At 42.1% G+C, this 18,263-nt stretch overlaps 1 protein-coding gene across 7 annotated transcripts in view; it reads right to left on the bottom strand.

Annotated features, from left to right (window-relative positions):
• The window catches only part of PTPN4 (protein tyrosine phosphatase non-receptor type 4), a 146,266-nt gene that overhangs the window by 42,170 nt on the left and 85,833 nt on the right, over positions 1-18,263 (bottom strand). For 5 of the 7 annotated variants that reach the window (XM_068126433.2, XM_068126451.2, XM_068126456.2 and 2 more), the window contains exons 9-15: positions 18,028-18,115; positions 11,484-11,569; positions 4,403-4,466; positions 3,601-3,767; positions 2,346-2,414; positions 2,149-2,202; positions 1,793-1,891 (exon numbers count right to left, since the gene is read on the bottom strand). In XM_068126433.2, the coding sequence (XP_067982534.2) occupies positions 1,793-1,891; positions 2,149-2,202; positions 2,346-2,414; positions 3,601-3,767; positions 4,403-4,466; positions 11,484-11,569; positions 18,028-18,115 (627 nt within the window). The remainder of the gene's footprint in view (positions 1-1,792; positions 1,892-2,148; positions 2,203-2,345; positions 2,415-3,600; positions 3,768-4,402; positions 4,467-11,483; positions 11,570-18,027; positions 18,116-18,263) is intronic. The other 2 variants (XM_068126473.2, XM_078783561.1) reach the window with 1 other exon arrangement.

Genomic DNA, 18,263 nt, shown 5'->3' with positions numbered 1-18,263 from the left:
TCTTTGCTGTTATATATAACCTTTGTTATCTTTGCTGTTATATACATTTATTTGCTGTTATATCAAAGCTGATGAGGAGGGGAGTGTCGTTGAAGCTGAAGGGAAAGGTGTATGCTGCATGTGTGAGAAGTGTTATGATTTATGGGAGCGAGACATGGGTAATGAACGTAGAGCAGCAACGAAGGCTGGAAAGGGTGGAAATGCGAATGGTTCGGTGGATGTGTGGGGTATCGTTGAGAGAGAGGAAGACAAATGATGAATTGCGAAAGATGATGGGAACAGAGCCTGTGAATGATGCTGTGAAGAGAAACAGGTTGAGATGGTTTGGTCATGTGTTGAGGAAGGATGAAAGTGACTGGTTGAGAAGAGTGATGGAAATGAATGTAGACGGAAGTAGAGGACGGGGAAGACCGAGAAAGACTTGGCTAAAGATGGTGGAAGAAGAAATGCGGGAAAGGGGGTTAACCACGGGAGATACAGAAAATGGGGCAAAATGGAGAAGATTGTCATGGGGACCGCAAGGCTAACCCCCGCTCTAGCAGGGAAAATGGCCTTAAAATGCATGTTGTTTGTTGTATATCAAAGAAATATATATAACCTCCCATTTATGAGCTCTTTCAATCAGCGCAAGAAAAAAGGCATCCCTTTTTTTCTTTTTTATATCGTTTTTTTTTTTTTTTTTTTTTAACCTCAGGCTTCAGCTCGATAGAGCACATACGTCCTCCGCCAAGCTGAACCGTTTACATTTTATATCTCACCGACAGGCCAGATCTGGATCTGGATCTGGACCTCCAAAATATAGCCGGCTTGTTCTCGTCACCAAACCAACTCATCCACCAAGTCCACAACAACGAATCTGTCCACAACAACGAATCTGTCCACAATTTTTTTGAAATTGTGCTATATATTGATTTTGGCCCCATCTTTCAATGGAGAAGAATCACTTAAGATTAAAAAAGAAAAATCTCTTATCTGGATCCAGATTCGGATTTTCACCAAAATCAAATTGATTCGTCCTTATCATACACTCCAACCTGTCCACCACATTTTGCCCGAATCAGTCCATAACTTTTTGAGTATCATGTTATACATATCCTTTTCAGCCCGATCACTCAATGGTGAAGAATCGCTTTAAAAATCCTCAGATTCGGATCCTGATCTTCACCAAAACGAATCTATTCTTCTTTGTCACACATCCAACCTGTCCACCAAATTTCGGCTGAATCAGTCCACAACTTTTTCAGATATCCTCTTCACGGGCAGACAAACAGACAGGGGTAAAAAAAATAACCTCTGCCCACCTTTGGTGGCAGAGGTAATAATCTGAGTGCAGGTCTTACATGGATAATAGATTTATCCCTGAATGCAGCTAGCAGCATATTTTCAGGATATTATGATTGCCTGTGTTAGAATGCACAACAGATCAACACATTATATGTAAATCACAGCAAATATCTCCACAATACATTCACATTTAGTCCAATTGCAGGGTCAACCTCAAATATTGTGTCTCGTTCAAAAGAATGGAGTGGGGGCTTTTCCCCTACCAAGATGTCTCGTCAATAGAAAGCAGGTGACAAAAATTCTCAGAAATCACACATAACCAGCAGAACTCCCTTTTGGCATGACTACCAGGATAGTAGTTTTTAATCAAATCAGATTCTAACAAGAATCTAAACATGCCAAGACAATTCAGAAACGTTCGATTTCAGTAAAATAAACTATGCATTATATCCTACAAGCATTTAAATACCAGATTTTGTATTCTGGAGACAATTGCACCCTTCCTTACATTTGTGAATCAGCTGAGAGGCTGGTGCTGTCCATCACTTCATGGGAACTCGCCAAGCAGCCATCCAGTTCGCCTCTTCCAGAGTCTGCTTTCAGTGGCCTACAAGATGAGAGACGAGCAAAACGTGGGATAAAATATACCTTGGCAAAAAGAGACAGCAAGTGTCAGTCCTGCAATTTGGGGAAAGAGTCACTGGAGGTCTCTTGCAATAGCATGCCCTTCACTTTACAAACATGACAACATGAAAGCCAAGATAATCTGTCTGCTCAAACCTTATGTTAGAGGATCTAATATAAAGCTATAGCAGATTCCTTTTGCAACTAACTTTTGCTTCCATGACCACAAGTGTTACCTACGTTGAAGTAGCAATCACATCTGGCACCACACTAGTCTCCATGCCTAACTGTTTCCTGGAAACATGAAAAATTGGTGATCAGAATTGAAAAGCTCACTGTCTCACAACACTACTGTTACATCGAAAGCCAAACAACAATGCATCGTCCTTACCACATCATTGTGAAAAATTCCAGAAAAACTCAAAGATTACACCCACCTGATAGGTTTGCTCCCATTTGATTCTTCTATTGATGTCTGGCTAGCATTATACCCTGGACGGCCCCTGCTGGATAGTAAAACAAAATAAAACAAGTACAGATACATTCAAAGTCCACCGTCCCCATGCCAAACAATTAAATATCCTACAGCGCGGCATTGCCAGGGCGCCTCTGGCGCCCGGCAATACCGCAGTGCAGCTCACAGAGACTGCATTAAGAGGGAGAGGTGTACAATAATTGATTGATTAATTGTATAATTAATATCAATAAAAGATTATCACAAAATATTTTCTTAATCAATTGGCTAATAGCATAACTAAACCACTAGTGCTTCATCCAAAGATGTATCTTTTAGAAATTTAATTAAATAAGTCATTAATAAAAAAATTAATAATTAATTGATTAATCAATAAATAAATTAATCGATTAAATGATTAATCAATAAATCAAAAATATCCTTGATAGCCACATCACTTGGTCACTGTCATGTCCAAATATTAGCTTCCTAGCTCAAAAGGTGCCTGAGATATTGCCCAGATGAGAAAGAAAATAAATGATTAATATGAAAATAAATAAATAATAATCATAACATAATTAAATAATTAATCAATTGGCTAATAGAATAACGAAACCACCAGTTTCATCCGAATCTGTAACTAAAAAAAAAAAAAAACGTAATGAAGTCATTAGTCGAATAATTAAATAATTAATCTATTAATTGATTAATTAATAAATCAAAAATAGCCTTTGCAGCCAAATCACCTGGTCATTGGCATGTCCAAATATCAGCTTCCTAACTCAAAAGGTGCCTGAGTTAATGGTCAGAAGAGAAAGGAAATTTAATTAATTAAATAAGTACTTAATTCATCGCTAATAATTAAATAACTCTTCAATCAATTGATTAATCAAAAAACAAAAAAAACCGTTTTTGACAAAGGACTTGCTCACTATTGTGCCGAAATTTCAGCTTCCTAGCTCAAAGGATGGCTGAGATATAGCCTGGACAAACAAGAAAGCAAGAAAACAAACAAACAAACAAACAACCAGTGTGAAAACTGAGTACTCCCTTTCAGCGTGCGTCACTGCCGAGCTCCCTTCGGTGCCCGGCAATGACGATATGCAATGCCTGGAGATGGCATAGGAAAGGTGCGGTGTACAAAAACACAATAGAAAACTTTAACTGTTGCACACTCATGCATCCCTCCAACATCAAGGTGCATACAAGGATTTGTAGGTCTGAGCATGCTTGCAGACCTGAGGAGTGAGGACATTGTGAAAAACTGATGGAGGAGGGGACGGTCGACGGTAGGGTTCCGTTGAGTTCGGAAGAAACTGTGGTACTCCACACAATTCTTCCAGAGCACCTTGCACAATTTGTAGTTATCCAAGTTGAAATCCAGAATGTTATCACGCATTTCGTTCTGCACAAAACAGAATGACGAACACAACAGGGATAATGTTAACACCAATGAAAATACAAAATACAACAACGGTAATTGATCATCAAGACCACAGCATATGACAGACTTGTATTGCAGCACTATAAATTAGTGTAATAACTTGTCAAATAATGGTATTGCTATTGTAGCAATAGCATAAAGAACACAGGCACATCCCTTCAACAAATAGGTAATGGGTGGCACAAGGAGGCAGTTGGGAGCAAGGGTTAAAATAAGGGGTGAAAAAAAACAAAAAACACCTTTAGAGGCCATTTTTCCCCGCAAGCGGGGGCTGGCCTTTTTCGGGGACCGTGGTTGTTGTTGTTTTATTTGGTCCCCTTTTTGAAGCAATGTTTTACGGCCGGGTGCCCTTCCTGCCGCCAACCCTTTTTGTCGCCTTTTTACGACAAACAGGGTATTACCAGTGAACTGGTACTCAATTTGCCGACCTCAGAAGGATGACAGGCTGAGTCAACCCCCCTGGCGTTAATTCAGCGATCGACCGGGATTCGAACCCAGGATCCTAGGATCCTAAGCTGGCACCCTAGCCGCTAGCCCAACACCAGGCTGTGAAACACCAACACCAACACCAGGCAGGTGAAATGAATGATATTTACCGGTCTCCTCTCCAGCTGGATAAAGAACTGCTTGGTCTTGAAAAACAGCTTCACAATCTTCCTCCTGCATGCATACAGAGAAAAATGCAATATAAAAGAGAGCTAAGAGGCTTAAAAGGAAACAAAGTACAAATTACAAAAACTTCTCAACCTGTTCTGAACCTCCTCATTGTTGAATTATTCTCTTTATATGGTAATGCAAGTTACATTTGGTAGACAGCCAAGTCGTGGCCAAGCAGTGGCAGCTGACTGGAAAATTAATTGAAGTTCCATTTGGGACCATCCATGTATTACATATGAAAAGATGGAGGAATTTTAAACCCCATCCTCCATGCCATTATCGGGTTCAAACTTGTACTGGTACTGGAACCTGAACCTGACTTCCCCATGCATCTTGGACCATGATTTCCATGATGCTTGAGCTTGAGCACCCTTTGCAATTATGAAAGCTTTATGGAAACGATTAATAAAACAAAACCTTTTGTTAATATACAACTTAACTTCACACATTCTGCTAATGTTAAGAAAATGTAAACCAAATGAAAAAAGCAAACACATAGAATGTTAAAATGATGCTCTGACACCATTGAGAGGGCAAGAGGAGCAAAGCCAGCAGCAGTGAGGCAGAAAAAAAAAAAATGAAAAAAAAATCACTCAGAGCGACACTTGGTAAAAGAGAACAAAGTAGAATGACACTCGGTAGAGCATCCTTTTGACTTCAAAAATAATTGGTGGTTGAATTCAGTGATCGGATATGAAAATAGTGTTACGGATTCGTCACTTCTGTTGTGGTGGTTTTCATCCACTGTAAATATTTCTGATTCCATGTACTATTATTGTTTTCAAAAGGTTTATTGTTCATGAACTGTTTTCAAAAGGTAAAAAAGTTAATGTTAAAAGAAACAGGAAACTGGATCGGGAACCGGAAGAGGAAGAGGAAAGAAAGAGGGCGGAGTGAGTGAGTCGGACAAGAAAGCCGAGCCGCTCCGAGTTCTGAAGCGAACGTTGGCGAGCAAGAGTCCCGAGTGAACTTTCGGGATTCCCGGGAAAGGGATTCCTGCGACAGAGTTGTCATCGCTGTGACCGATCAACCTGCGTGTCAGGTTTTTGGTGGTGGATTCCGAGGAGAATTATCGCCGGGCCGTTACGTCTCAAGAACGGGTCATCGGCCATTTTGACTCGCGCGCTTCGTGCAAGGTCTTTGCTTCGTCAGCCATTTTCACCGCTTTCAGACGTATCTGGCGTGTGTGTGTGCACCGTGGCTTGAAGATTAATTTGCGGTTCGCCGACTGAGCCGTGAAAGTCCATACCCGAGGGTGTGATTTCCCAGTCGCCTTGAGGGCGCCTTTGTGCAGCTTCGGCTGTGTGACTGTACTTGCCATCCGCATGGGATTCTGGTCCCGATTGGACATCGTTCTGGCGATCGCTGGAGCGAATCAACGTTGGCTTGAAGCCGGGAATAAGAGACATTGGGGAATGTTCTTGTTTCACTCACTTGGAGCACAGTGAGTTCTATATTACAAAACGGATGGTACCATCATAGGACATCTTGATTGTACTATTGAATACTATTATTGTTGTACTGTTATTCTTGTGTGATCTTCATACAATATTTGTTTGTAACAATTGGGGTGGCTTCTCCATTGATCTTTGGCATACAGAATAACACATTTTTCTGCCGTGACTCCTCTCGGGGCTCGGAGGTACACCGTGACCAGGGGGTCGGGGAGGAGCACGTAACAATAGTCTTAAAATTTTAAGTTAATCGGATGAAAATTGACAATTTTAGAAATTCGGCCATGTTAACCTTTTGGCCTATGTTGACCTCAAATATAATTGGTGGTTGAATTAAGTTAGCTGATATGAAAATCCTATTCAAATTTCAAGTCAATCAGACAAAAATTGAGGATTTTGGCAATTTGAAAAGGTTGTTGACCTTTGGCCATGTTGATCTTTTGGCCTATGTTGATCTCAAAAAAAGTTTGTGGTTGAATTCAGTTAGCCGATATGAAAATCCTATTCAAATTTCAAGTCAATCGGATGAAAATTTAGGATTTTAGAAATTTGAAAAATAAATGGTTGACCTTTGGCGTATGTTGACCTTTTGACCTCAAAAATAAATAGGATTCTGGCGGACCACCAACTCTCCCATTTGGTGAAGTTTCATTAAGATTTGTTTAAAATTGTGACCTGTAGTACAAGTGAGCGGACAGAAACAAACACACACACAAACCGGAATGATCAACATACTTGTCCCAAAAAAATTTTTTCCCAAGTAATAAAACAATCCTCCTGAGGTGAGGAATAAGCATACATTGGAACTCTGCCTCCTGCTGAAATATGCCAATAGCACTCAGAGCCTTGAAGTCTATCACCTCCAAGATGGCCAGATGGGAACCAGCTGCACCAGCCCAGAGTGGGTAGCCATACTCCAATACATTTTGGATGAAATTGTTGTAATGAGTTATGGGAATCTTAGAATGGACTTAGCTCTGAGAAGGAGATGGAGGAATTGACCAGTCTTGGAAGCCAGTTTAGTAACATGGTCCCACCCGACAGATTGTGACATTGCGAGGGCAATAATTTCCAGTTAAAGTGCCTCTTCCAAGAGTTGCTCAGAGGTATACTAGTGGGGAGGAGGAATCTGGAGAGAGAAGCAACTCCTAGCAGAGAAACAGCAAAAAAACATGGGATTTTCCTGTGTTGAAAGATATGTTCCAGAGAGCTGGCCAAGGTTTTTGTGTTATTTTCCAGATCTGCAGAGATCGATGCTGCAGCAACAATGGCTCCCAGAAGTGTGGTGAACTGTTTGACAGAGAATAGATTCAAAAACGAAATTGCAGAGCATTAGAGTCAGGGAAATGGGGAAGTCAATGATGTAGACCAAGAATAAGATAAACTCAAAAACGCTGCCTTTGCAGTACATCACCCTCAAGAGAAAGATCACATGACACTGACTGGAAACAACTCGTTGCTTCTCTTGCAGAGAAAATCTGAAAACCATTTAAAAAGGGGTCCTGAACGTCATTAGTAGACAGCTTGGGAGAACAAGGCTGAGCACCAGACAGTATCAAAAGCTCGAGAGATGGCCCTCATGTCATCCCATTGTTGAGCTTCAAGAAGCAACATGCCCATGGTAGAGTAACCTGGGCAGAAGCCAAACTGATGCGAAAGATGAAGGGGTTGGAGGAGATTTAACGACCACAGTGAGATTGTGACAGTTGCACAGTGAGATTTAATCACATTGCTTCTGATGGGAAGAAGGCTCTCCAGTCCATTGCTTGGTGGATAAAACGTGAAGTGCTTTTTAGGATAAGTGGGTGACATTTGTAATTTTTAACATGAAGGCAGGAGACCATCAGATAAATACCTGGATACAAGTAAGGAAAAGAAAGAGGACAGGGTTGAAGCACATTTGGTGCAGATTATAGTGCCAATGCTGTTGGGACCGGCTGCAGAGGATTTCCATACTGAATAGGAAGTTCTCAACTTTAGTGGGAGAGATGTCCACATGCTGCTGAGAACAGTCTGTTATGGAGAAACGTTGGTTAGGCGAAGGGAGAGATTGTGTACCTTGGCCTTTTTAAAGTAAAGACCGTGTTAAGAGATTCAACTTTTTCCACATCAGTGTCAAACTGAACTAGCCTTTCGTAGTGAAGGTTCAGAAGGAGAATGTGTACTGTAAAACAGACTTCTACCAGCTGCCACCAGACTTTGCTGGGTGCTGGGAGACTATGTTGAGCTCTGGGTCAGAAATGACTGATCAGCTTTACAGAAGGACCTTAAGGTTTCCACCAGTTGTGTTTGCATGCCTGATGTCCCGAATGAAAGCTGTCACATGCCGCAGAGTACCTGGTCAGCACCTTGAGTAGGACAATAAGAGGCATGATGGGATGAACTGGTGAAGGAGACAAGCAGCCTATTGAGGAAGGAATTCCAGGAACTGTTGAAATGAGGTGCCAATGAGATAATGGACCGAGATGATGAATTTCAGAGTATGCCAAACTGCCTTGCTGAACAGCCATACATGCCGGCAATTGGCGGCTCACTGAAGACCACCAAGGAAACAAACTCTCACAAGGGGGTGATCAGAAGAGCTAAGATGAGTGAAGAAAAAAATAAAACAGACTCAGGAGGAGGTTTGATATAACTAAAAAAGAATGACTGCCATTTGTAGAGATGACCGATTGCCATAGAGTACGAAAAGAGACATACTGAATAAGAGCAGAGGTAACGCATAAGGACTTGGCTGCAATACCGGACTTCAGTTTGATGACAGATTCCCAGCCAACTGGTATGGTGGAAAATGATGTCGCCACAGATTATAAAGAGAGAACTGAAGTGAAAGGACATGAATCAATGTCTGAAGATAGAGCTTCATAGATGGAGTTGTCAAAGCAGGGGGACAGTAGACCACAACAAAATAGTATGGAGAAACAAAGCCAGAAATGCTATGTGGGGTCAGGAGGGCCAGCGACTGTGGGGAAGGGAATCATGAACATGTACTGAATGAAATACCACCACCAGGTTGTGAGCTAGATCAGCCAAAGCATCTAATGGAATGACTATGTAGGAAGACAATATAGTTTGGAACATCCTGTGTGAGAATAGATTGTCAGATAATGTCAGGAGATGAAAAGACAAACTGGATAGAGATGAGAAATGTGTTTGAAGCCCTCTGACTTTGAAAAGCCCCACAGAGTGAGGCAGAGGAAGAACAAAGACTGGTTGGGGGCAGGCAGAGGGAGGAGGCAACGGGAGGAAGGCAGATGGCTGGGAGCGAGAGAGCTGCGAGGAAGGATCAGGATTTCAATTAACAACTCTGGCATGGTGTATTGTACCATATGTAACACTGCGGTAAGCCCTGCATGAGTGAAACAGGAATAATTTAAAACATATTGGAAGAACAGTCGGACAACATGGCTGGGCAGGGCAAGAGCCAGCAGCAGTACATAATTGTATATAATCTGGCCCTAATTAAAGTGAGTGGCACTCTCATCTTGGACACCACACCCAATAAGCATAACATCAGAGATTGGTCCACAAGGTGATGTATGCTGAAGGCCGGCAAGGTGATCAGACTGGTGAAGCAATAATTCGTTGACAGATACTAGGTGTTTCAAAAGAAACGGCGCAGCAGAAACTTAACACCTCTTGTGCAAAAAGACAAGTTTTCAGAGAAAAGTATTTATTCTCAGCGGGTGGGTATCTCACTTGAGCGAGTCAATCAGGCATACATTTTGATTTTAAAATTAACAAACACATGAAACAAGTATTTCGCTCAGTGCACTGTTACCTTTGAAACACCCGGCATGATACACACCGAATACAGGTTGTTAAAGCAGGTCAGTAGCAGGCGCACATAATTACTACATATAAACACCACCACGCTCACTCGCCACTTCACTTCCCTTCCCATTGCAAGCTCAAGTGCAGACAACACCAGACACACTCATGGCCAAACCACACCTGCATGCTCAAAAATTACACAGCCAGCTCACAAACACGCTTGAATGATAAACAGTCCTAAATCATGAAAGGGGGTGCGCAGCCATGCGCCATTACCCGAGTCGTACAGAAATGCAGTTGTGCTTACATGACTGCTCATGAAAATCTATACGTGACCCAGTTCATGCCAATTGCAAACCCAGATCGAGTAGATGAGCAAGCATGGTGTTACGCTTGCGTTTTCATTCTTGTCACTTCGTGCTCTTGTTAGTCTTGTATGTGGCCGGAAGAGGTTTGTCAAAGGAGTAAAAGTCACATGCGAGACAGAGGACTGAGGGACTGAGAAAGTCCATTATGGAAAAAAACGTCACTTTGCATTTGTTCTTCTCTATCCTGTTTATTACAAAATCATTGTTTATAGTTGCTTCATGGCTGGCTGTGCGTTTTTTACTTTACTACTGAATAAAGAAACCCAATCACCCTCACAAATGCACGCACGTAATTCAGTTATTGAAATTTGGGATTTCTTCCCTTTAATAGGTCAGAACCAATTTCTGAAGAGAGAATGGCAGAAAGAAGGGGAGTTTAAGCTTGTTACCCCATGCACAAGAATACCAATGGATATTAAGGTATTAAAGTTAACATTATGTTTTGGGGGTCACTGTATGGCCATATTCCAGTAAAGATGCCTCAGAAAAGAAAATTATTTCATAAAATCTCAGTTACACATTTGCATTTAAATGAAAAAGGGCAAAATAAAAGCACAAGCAAATCTTAGAGAAAAGATAAAGACGAGGAAAGATATGTTATAGTCCATTCAAGCCCACAACGTTTTGTAACAAATGTATCTATTAAAAGAGGGATGGAAGGAGTGGGGGTAGAAAGTGGGGGACGAGAGTCAAGGAGGGGGAGGGGGTAAGTGAGGGGTAGAAATGGAGGCATCAAATAGTGAAGTGAAAGAAAATGGAGGACGAAGGGGGAAAACGTGTTTCTAGGGAGAGAGGTCAATGAAGAAGACAAATGAGCACACAGAAACGAGGTAAAATCTGTTAGGAAAGATGATACAGGTGTTTGAAGGGAAGAAAGATGAGAAAGAGAAAGCATGAAGAGGCAGCGCAGCAAAAGTAGTCAAACAGAGTAAACAAATCAAAGTAAATAGAATGGCATTCAGTAGAGAGCAAACCTCCGCCTGGTTGGCCACATCACTCCATGGTGAAGAATCACTTAAAAAATTCTTCTAGCTGGATCCGGATCCATATCTTCACCAAAATTGAATCGATTCTTCCTTGTCACACACACAACCGGTCCAATAAGTTTCGTCCAAATCCATCCACAATTTTTTGAGATATCCTGCTATTTATCGTTTTTGGCCCTATCTCCCAATGGTGAAGAATCACTTAAAAAATTATTGCAGCCGGATCCGAATCCGGATCTTCACAAAAATCTAATAACTTCGTCCTCGTCACATACGCTACATCTCCGCCAAATTTTATCCGAATCCGTCCACAACTTTTTGAGATATTTTGTTCACAAACCGGCAGACAAACAGACAGACAGGGATGAAAACATAACCTCCATCCACCTTTGGTGGCAGAGGTAAAAATTGCATTGGGATAAGTAAAGAAGGACATACCATGGGAGGTGTATCCGAATGCCATTCTTGAAAATAACCAGACCGGTCGCCATTACACCTACTTGCACCTCCACGCCGTTCCCATCCTGATTGGGGCAGCAAATAAATTGTCATTGCAGTGGACAGTAATAGCTTAAACACAAGTCTTGTTTACATAGAACAATACAACCGCTACTATAAGGACTCGGGGTGGGGGGAGGGTCAGTGTTTATTTATCGTTTTTGTAAAGGCTGATGTGCTAGGTGACCCAATTTTACCAAAACAGGCGGATCTTCGAGAGGCAATACGGAGAAAATTGCAAGTGTAAACACTTCCAGCTCTTTGTTGAGCCGTGATGGATGTCAACAAGTCTGTAAAGCCTGAAGCCCTCACACCTGAATAAAGAATGTTTCGCTTGAAAGAGTCAGGCCTGGTTGGTCTAGAACCATGGAGCCACCACACACTTCAATTCTATAGTATGAGAGCCTGTTGAAAGGTTATTTTACCTTCAAGCAATTTAATTTTTAATAAAACATATAATTATGCATGATTTTTTAAAGAAAATTTGTCCACTGGTTTGGAATTTGTGGTCAAGAATTGCAAACAAGAACTGCAATTAATACATTTCAAAAGGTTGGCCTGAAGTCTTATCTGTAACAATCTATTAACCATTCCTTACCAGAAAGAAAATGTGCTTTTGGACTAAACCATTGGATGAGTTTTAACATGTACCCAAAAGGACTTTACAAAATGTTTCGACACTCACCAAACTCAGAATAAAGATAGAGGAATGTTTCTCTGAAAAAAAATAAAGGAATAAATAAATAAATATCTACAAAAGCACATGTCCAATGATAAAACCCCTGTCTTCGGACTTGGAATCTGCACGCACGCACAAGCACACTCGGAGGGGAGTGGGGGTGTAGTGGCGGAAGGTTCCTTTTTATTTAATTTTGTCCCATGTGACAAGGCCAATGAGCTGCAAACATCAAAGGACGTTGCAAAGAAGGAAACGGTAAGAAAAGTTCGAATTTTAAAAATAAACTGTAAAAGGGAGATTTTGTGAGTGCGACAAATATGAAAGGTTACATGGAATCATGACAATATCAAGGCCATTTGACGAAAGATTAAAAGGGTTGCAGGGGAGCAGGGGTTAAAGACAAAGGATGGGGGTGGGTAAGGGGGAATGGGCTGGGGAAGGACGAGGGTGGGAATGGATGGGGAAAGGAGAGGCTGAGAGGATGGTAACAGGTGGGGGTGGAAGGAAAAAAGGGTGGGAACAGGAGACTCGAGCCAGCGATCGGCAAGACCTTGCCTTCATGCTTAGCTTTAACAGCACAACGCCAGTTTCACATTCCACTCTCTAATTGTGTTTGCCGAATGCTATTCGTTAAAGTATGTAATCTGATTAGCATACCAGCATCAACTGAAAGTTGACGACGGTATACCAACCATCATTGAAAACAGAGTGAAGCCGATGTTTTGGACGTTGGTCCTTCGTCTGATAAAGAGGGACGGGGCTAATGCCCGAAACGTTGGCTCGTATTGCTTCCCACAGAGGTTAGCATGGCCTTGTCAACTTTCAGTTCAAAAAACCTGTCACTTGAATTGTCTGCCAAAATGGACAAACACCAACGTTGGGAAAGTCGAATATCTATATAATAATACCGTAAGGACTCGACTTTGTTATCCCTTTTACGCCGCACCCAGTGACCCGATGCCCACGGCACTAATGGATTTAGGATCTACGAACCGCGCTCTTTGTTTATCACATACAGCCATACTCGAAAAATCTGAATTAGCCGACGTTGGGACCCAAAAGCATCCGATTAACTGCCGATACGACGCCATCTTACGACGCCATCGTATTGGCGTCTGCTGGGCGAAGGCGAAGCGAACCGTCCGCTGATTGGACAGTCGAGTGGTGTGATCATGGGTGGTGTGAACCAAATGGTCTTTTTATTCCCTTGAACATTTTAAATTAGGATATATAAGGAAACGTCTATCGTCATTTTAATAAAGTTAAATGGAGTGACGTTGCGATACTCGGGGTGCGTTGCATAAATCCTCGTAACTCAGAGAGGTGTAGCAGGTGGCGAGACGTAAGGAAGCTTAAAGATAACGAGCTGAAAACAGACGAACGATATGTCAATCTCTTTCCACACCGAACGGAAATAAAAGTATGAGAGCGGGCAAGCATGGCCTGAGCACTTCGAGCAGAGAGGACTGATTGGACTTAACTTAAAGAGAAAAAATTGGAGCTTAACGGAAGAAGAAGATCCCATGAGCGCTGCCGTCACTTATCGAGGTGTGTTGAGGTCTGAAGAGATGAGGTGGTTTCTAGGAGCGATTTGCACCTTTTTACTGCTTGAGGTGAGTTCGGTTCGTGTTTTGTGACTCGTAGATTTATTAATCAAAACACTGTCACAGTGGTGTCAGGCACTGTGACCGTGTATGTGACTCATATTCGCGATTACAACAGAAGCACATTGACAGGGAGTATCTATATAATAATACCGTCTATATAATAATAGCGTAAGGACTCGACTTTGTTATCCCTTTTACACCGCACCCAGTGACCCGATGCCCACGGCACTAATGGATTTACCATCTATCCCCTATGCCATCCATAATGGTACACTCTATCCATACGCCACATCCTCCCTTCCGTGGATGTTCCACGGGTTTCGGCTAGTTCCTAAGTATTAGCATAGCAAGCTTTGTTCAATTTGCCTTTTTTGAGTCTCGTTTTGTTGAATATTTACTTTAATGGTTCACGGAATGAATCCGAGCGACTTAACGGGACCAGACTGTGCCAAGTTCTATATTCTGGGCTCGATCCCAACCCAACGTTGATCCAAATGCATATTGTCGGCGGTGCACCTCAGAAGGCACTCTGTGGCACACGAACCTTAAGAGTGATTTACATGTAGAAAATAAGCAGAATTATTGACCTCATCTTATCGATGCCCCATGCAAAGCTTCCTTTCTCTACTCTCCCTTTATCCACTTCCTCACTTTCCCTTTGTTCTCCTAGCCCTTCTCTTCCTCCAAGTTCCCAAGTTCCCTTTCTGGTTGGTATGCAAATAATATATAGCTGGTCCTTTGAGGGAGAGTTGTTCATCTGGTAAAGACCCCATGCTAACTTTTAGAAGAGTGGAATTTGGGACTGATGCCAAGGCCTGCCTTAAAATAAATGTTGCACAGGTGTGACTAGCAACCCTCTTCAATCACAGCAAACTCTATTTTACTTATGGCTTCACAGGTGAGAACTGGCTGCCCACAAAAAAAGCATTTATTGGGCCGAAGAGCAACTAAGACTGCCACAAATTATCAGGGGAAAAAGCCACGACGAACGAGCTCTTCAAGTGGGTATCATAGGCAGGGAAGCGGTGTGATAGCATATGGAAAATAGTTTCCATCGGTTGACCTTTGGCGTATGTTGACCTTTTGACCTCAAAAATAAATAGGCTTCTGGCGGACAACCAACTCTCCCATTTGGTGAAGTTTCATTAAGATTTGTTTGAAATTATGACCTGTAGTACAAGTGAGCGGACAGACAAACACACACACAAACCGGAGTGATCAACATACTTGTCCAAAAAATTTTTTTTTGCCAAGTAATAAAACAATCCTCCTGAAGTGAGGAAGAAGCATACATTGGAACTCTGCCTCCTGCTGAAATATGCCAATAGCACTCAGAGCCTTGAAGTCTATCAGCTCCAAGATGGCTAGATGGGAACCTAGCCATTAAAAGGGCTCAGTTAGAAAACGTCCCGGCAAAAAATAAATAAATAAATAAAACCAGAGGAAAACTAGGATGGGCAGGCACGAGACGTGCTGAGGCTTAGCGCGCATTCCATTGAGAGGGGAATGCAAACTCCTACTGTCTTGACCAATCTGGCGTCGCAGTTTCTCCTCGATCTCAACACAACAGGTAAACCAACCAACTCAGCAGCAATGGTAATTCTCTATCCCTTTCTAGTTTACACGCTCTTCTTTCACCATTTAAAGTGCTATTGCAAAACTATGGCATGCTGATACACAAAGATAGTAGGGAAGAGGGTGGGGTGGGGGGCGAGGGGTGGGAGAGGGGTGCTTATATCATTATGAACCACGCATTTATGGCACATGTAAAAAAGTTTAAATTGACTATTATTACACATTATAATAGGTGAAGTAGGTGCCAATGGAAGGGCAAGGGATAGACACAAGAGGCTTCTGAACTCTCCAGATGAGGTTACCAGAAACTGAGCCAATTATGTAGTGCCTGCTGAGGTGCATGGTTCTCACCTTTCGACTGGCTTATGCCGAGAAAGATGGAGGAAGAAAGCCAAACCAAGTAGAGTAATCGGTGTTGCAATTGCAACTGATCAGGGTAGGCTTGGTGCTGGTAGTATCCCGAATTTGTTTTTAATATCGCAGAGTTGTGCAGCAAGAAAAAATTGTCCCACAATATTTATGTTTGGTCATTTTCATTAGGGTTTGGTGGATTTGCCTATTTTATGGTCCGTGCTGCGTGTCGTGGCAGCGATTGCTTCTGCCGCAGTAAAGCCGCACTACCTGGTGGTGAGAACTGCACTACCCCTTTGATTACTTTTGCGCCTGATGTGGATAATACTGTGAGATGAAGAAGCAGCAGGGATTTCTCACTTTCAGAGCAATCCTACAACTTACATATGTAGAGATGACCGCTGCAATCACTTGCCTGTACAGGGTGTTTGAGGAATGGAAGAGGAAGAGGAGAGGTGGTCAGGGGGAGAGAAGGGTGAGGAGTAGTGGGGGGTGGGGAAGAGGTGACTAACTTCAGAGACATCATTGGGGCATAGCTTTCACTTTCTTGGCCCTGATGTAAAGATGCCAGTTCTTCCATCGCAAGAATGGCTCTTTATACTCCAATTTCTTTTGGGCTTGTACAAATATTTTTGGCAGCTGTTGGATCATGAAGTAACATTCCTGATTGAACACTGTACTTTATACTTAAACCTGACTACTTCATTCTCCTCTGTTTATGTTGCGCTCATTCTACAAGGGATTCAACTTTCCTTCTGCCCTGTGCTGCTTGTTTACACAGGAATTATTAACCAACACTTTGCTATGACTGTGGTTACAGAAGCCTTTGAGTATCCTCTTGACTGCTGTTTTATTCATTCTCCTGTAAATTTCCCTGTGCTTTGTGTCCTCCACCTCTCTTTGAGTAATTCTATCATACTAAAATACGCAATTTGGTGTCTGTGTGTCTGTCTGAGGATTTTTGACCGCAAAACATTTGGTCGTCACATATCCAATCTCAACCAAACTTCACAGGAGGACTTAGGGTCACATGATGAAGGTTGTAGCAAATTTATTTGCCCCCCTCCCCAAGGGGGTTTTCTCCTCTAATGGGGTTGTGTGTTGAGGTGTATATCGGTGTTAAGACAGCTTTATCGTGACATTTTTCCAAGGCCGCTTCTAATAATAACAATAAATATAATAGCATAATATTAATGTAACTAATAATATAGGTATACTAATATATAATACTAATAATATCTCCACTTCTCCAAGGGGCGTTTCCTCCTTTAACAAACACCGTGTCAACGTGTAGAAATAGCTTATCGTGGTGTTTCATGAAAGCACAAGTTCCAGCCTGAAGTAAAAATATTACAAACAACAAACACGTTTGATTACCTTTTTAAACAGTCGCTAATGCCGTTTAACACGAAACTGAAAGGGAGGAAACCCAGGATGAGTTCAGTCTCCAAGCATGTAGCTGGCGCTTGCTAAGCCAACTGTTCCTTATAAACAATTTTGAATGGAGTGCTTGCTCAAATGTTTAAGCCACTTGGCGAGTACTCAACAATAAACTTGGTACATGAACAACCCCACCCCTCCAATGTTATTGAGGCCCGACCTTAGATCTACTGTAATTTATATATCCCAGAGAGGACGGACCCTTCCTGCCGCTGCCGGAGTGAACGGATGTACTAGTTTAGGAAATGTAGCAGTTAAAAGAGACATTAGACTTGCAGTTCACATCTTTCAATAGCTTTAACAGCCTTTTTAAGCTTAACAACAGAAAATTGTTTCACGGCTTCAGGAACGCACCTTTTACACCATTATTTAATACTAGCAAATGTATTCGGCATTGCCAGGCAATGCTGAGTCGCTTCGCTGATGGGAATATTAACAGAGGAGGGGGGACAGAGAGAGGAGGGAAGGGGGGAAAGAGAGGAGGGGACAGGAAGAGAGAGGAGGGGAGCGGAGCGAGGGAAGTGAGTGGGAGGGTAAGGAAGGGGGAAGAGGAGGTGGGAAGCAAGGGTGTGAGGGTCAGGATGGAGGAGGAGGGTAGGGTAGGTTTCATGGTTTTTTTCATGGTTTTGGAGTTATGGAGGAGACACACACACTGACACACACATTTTCTTTTATTATTATAGATTGTCAATGTCAACATTACACACCCCATGTATACAAATTAGTTTCTTTTGAATGAGCTACTCAAAATAATGCTAAGCCCCATCCCTTCCCTCACTCACTCATTCAGTCAGTTCCCCATTCTTCCCATTAAAAGCTTTAATTTTCTCACCTGGGCAAAGTGCAGCTCCACTCCATACAGAGGCAGGGTCTTCACGAGTGCCAAGTATGCAATGACCGCCTCATCTGGTAGCATACCCCTAGACATACATTTCATTTATTTAACTGTATGACGACAAAAAGTTTACAGAAGAAAGGGATGAGGGAGGTGGGGGGGAACAGCCACATACAAGATAAGGAATATTTTAAATATAATCAGCAATAGCCTATATTACCATATTTGTTTAT

Source organism: Myxine glutinosa, chromosome 1 (assembly GCF_964187855.1).
Source record: "Myxine glutinosa chromosome 1, kmMyxGlut1.1, whole genome shotgun sequence".
Lineage (NCBI taxonomy): Eukaryota > Metazoa > Chordata > Myxini > Myxiniformes > Myxinidae > Myxine > Myxine glutinosa.
Note: the sequence above shows the minus strand (reverse complement) of the source record. Positions and strands in the feature narration are given on the sequence as shown.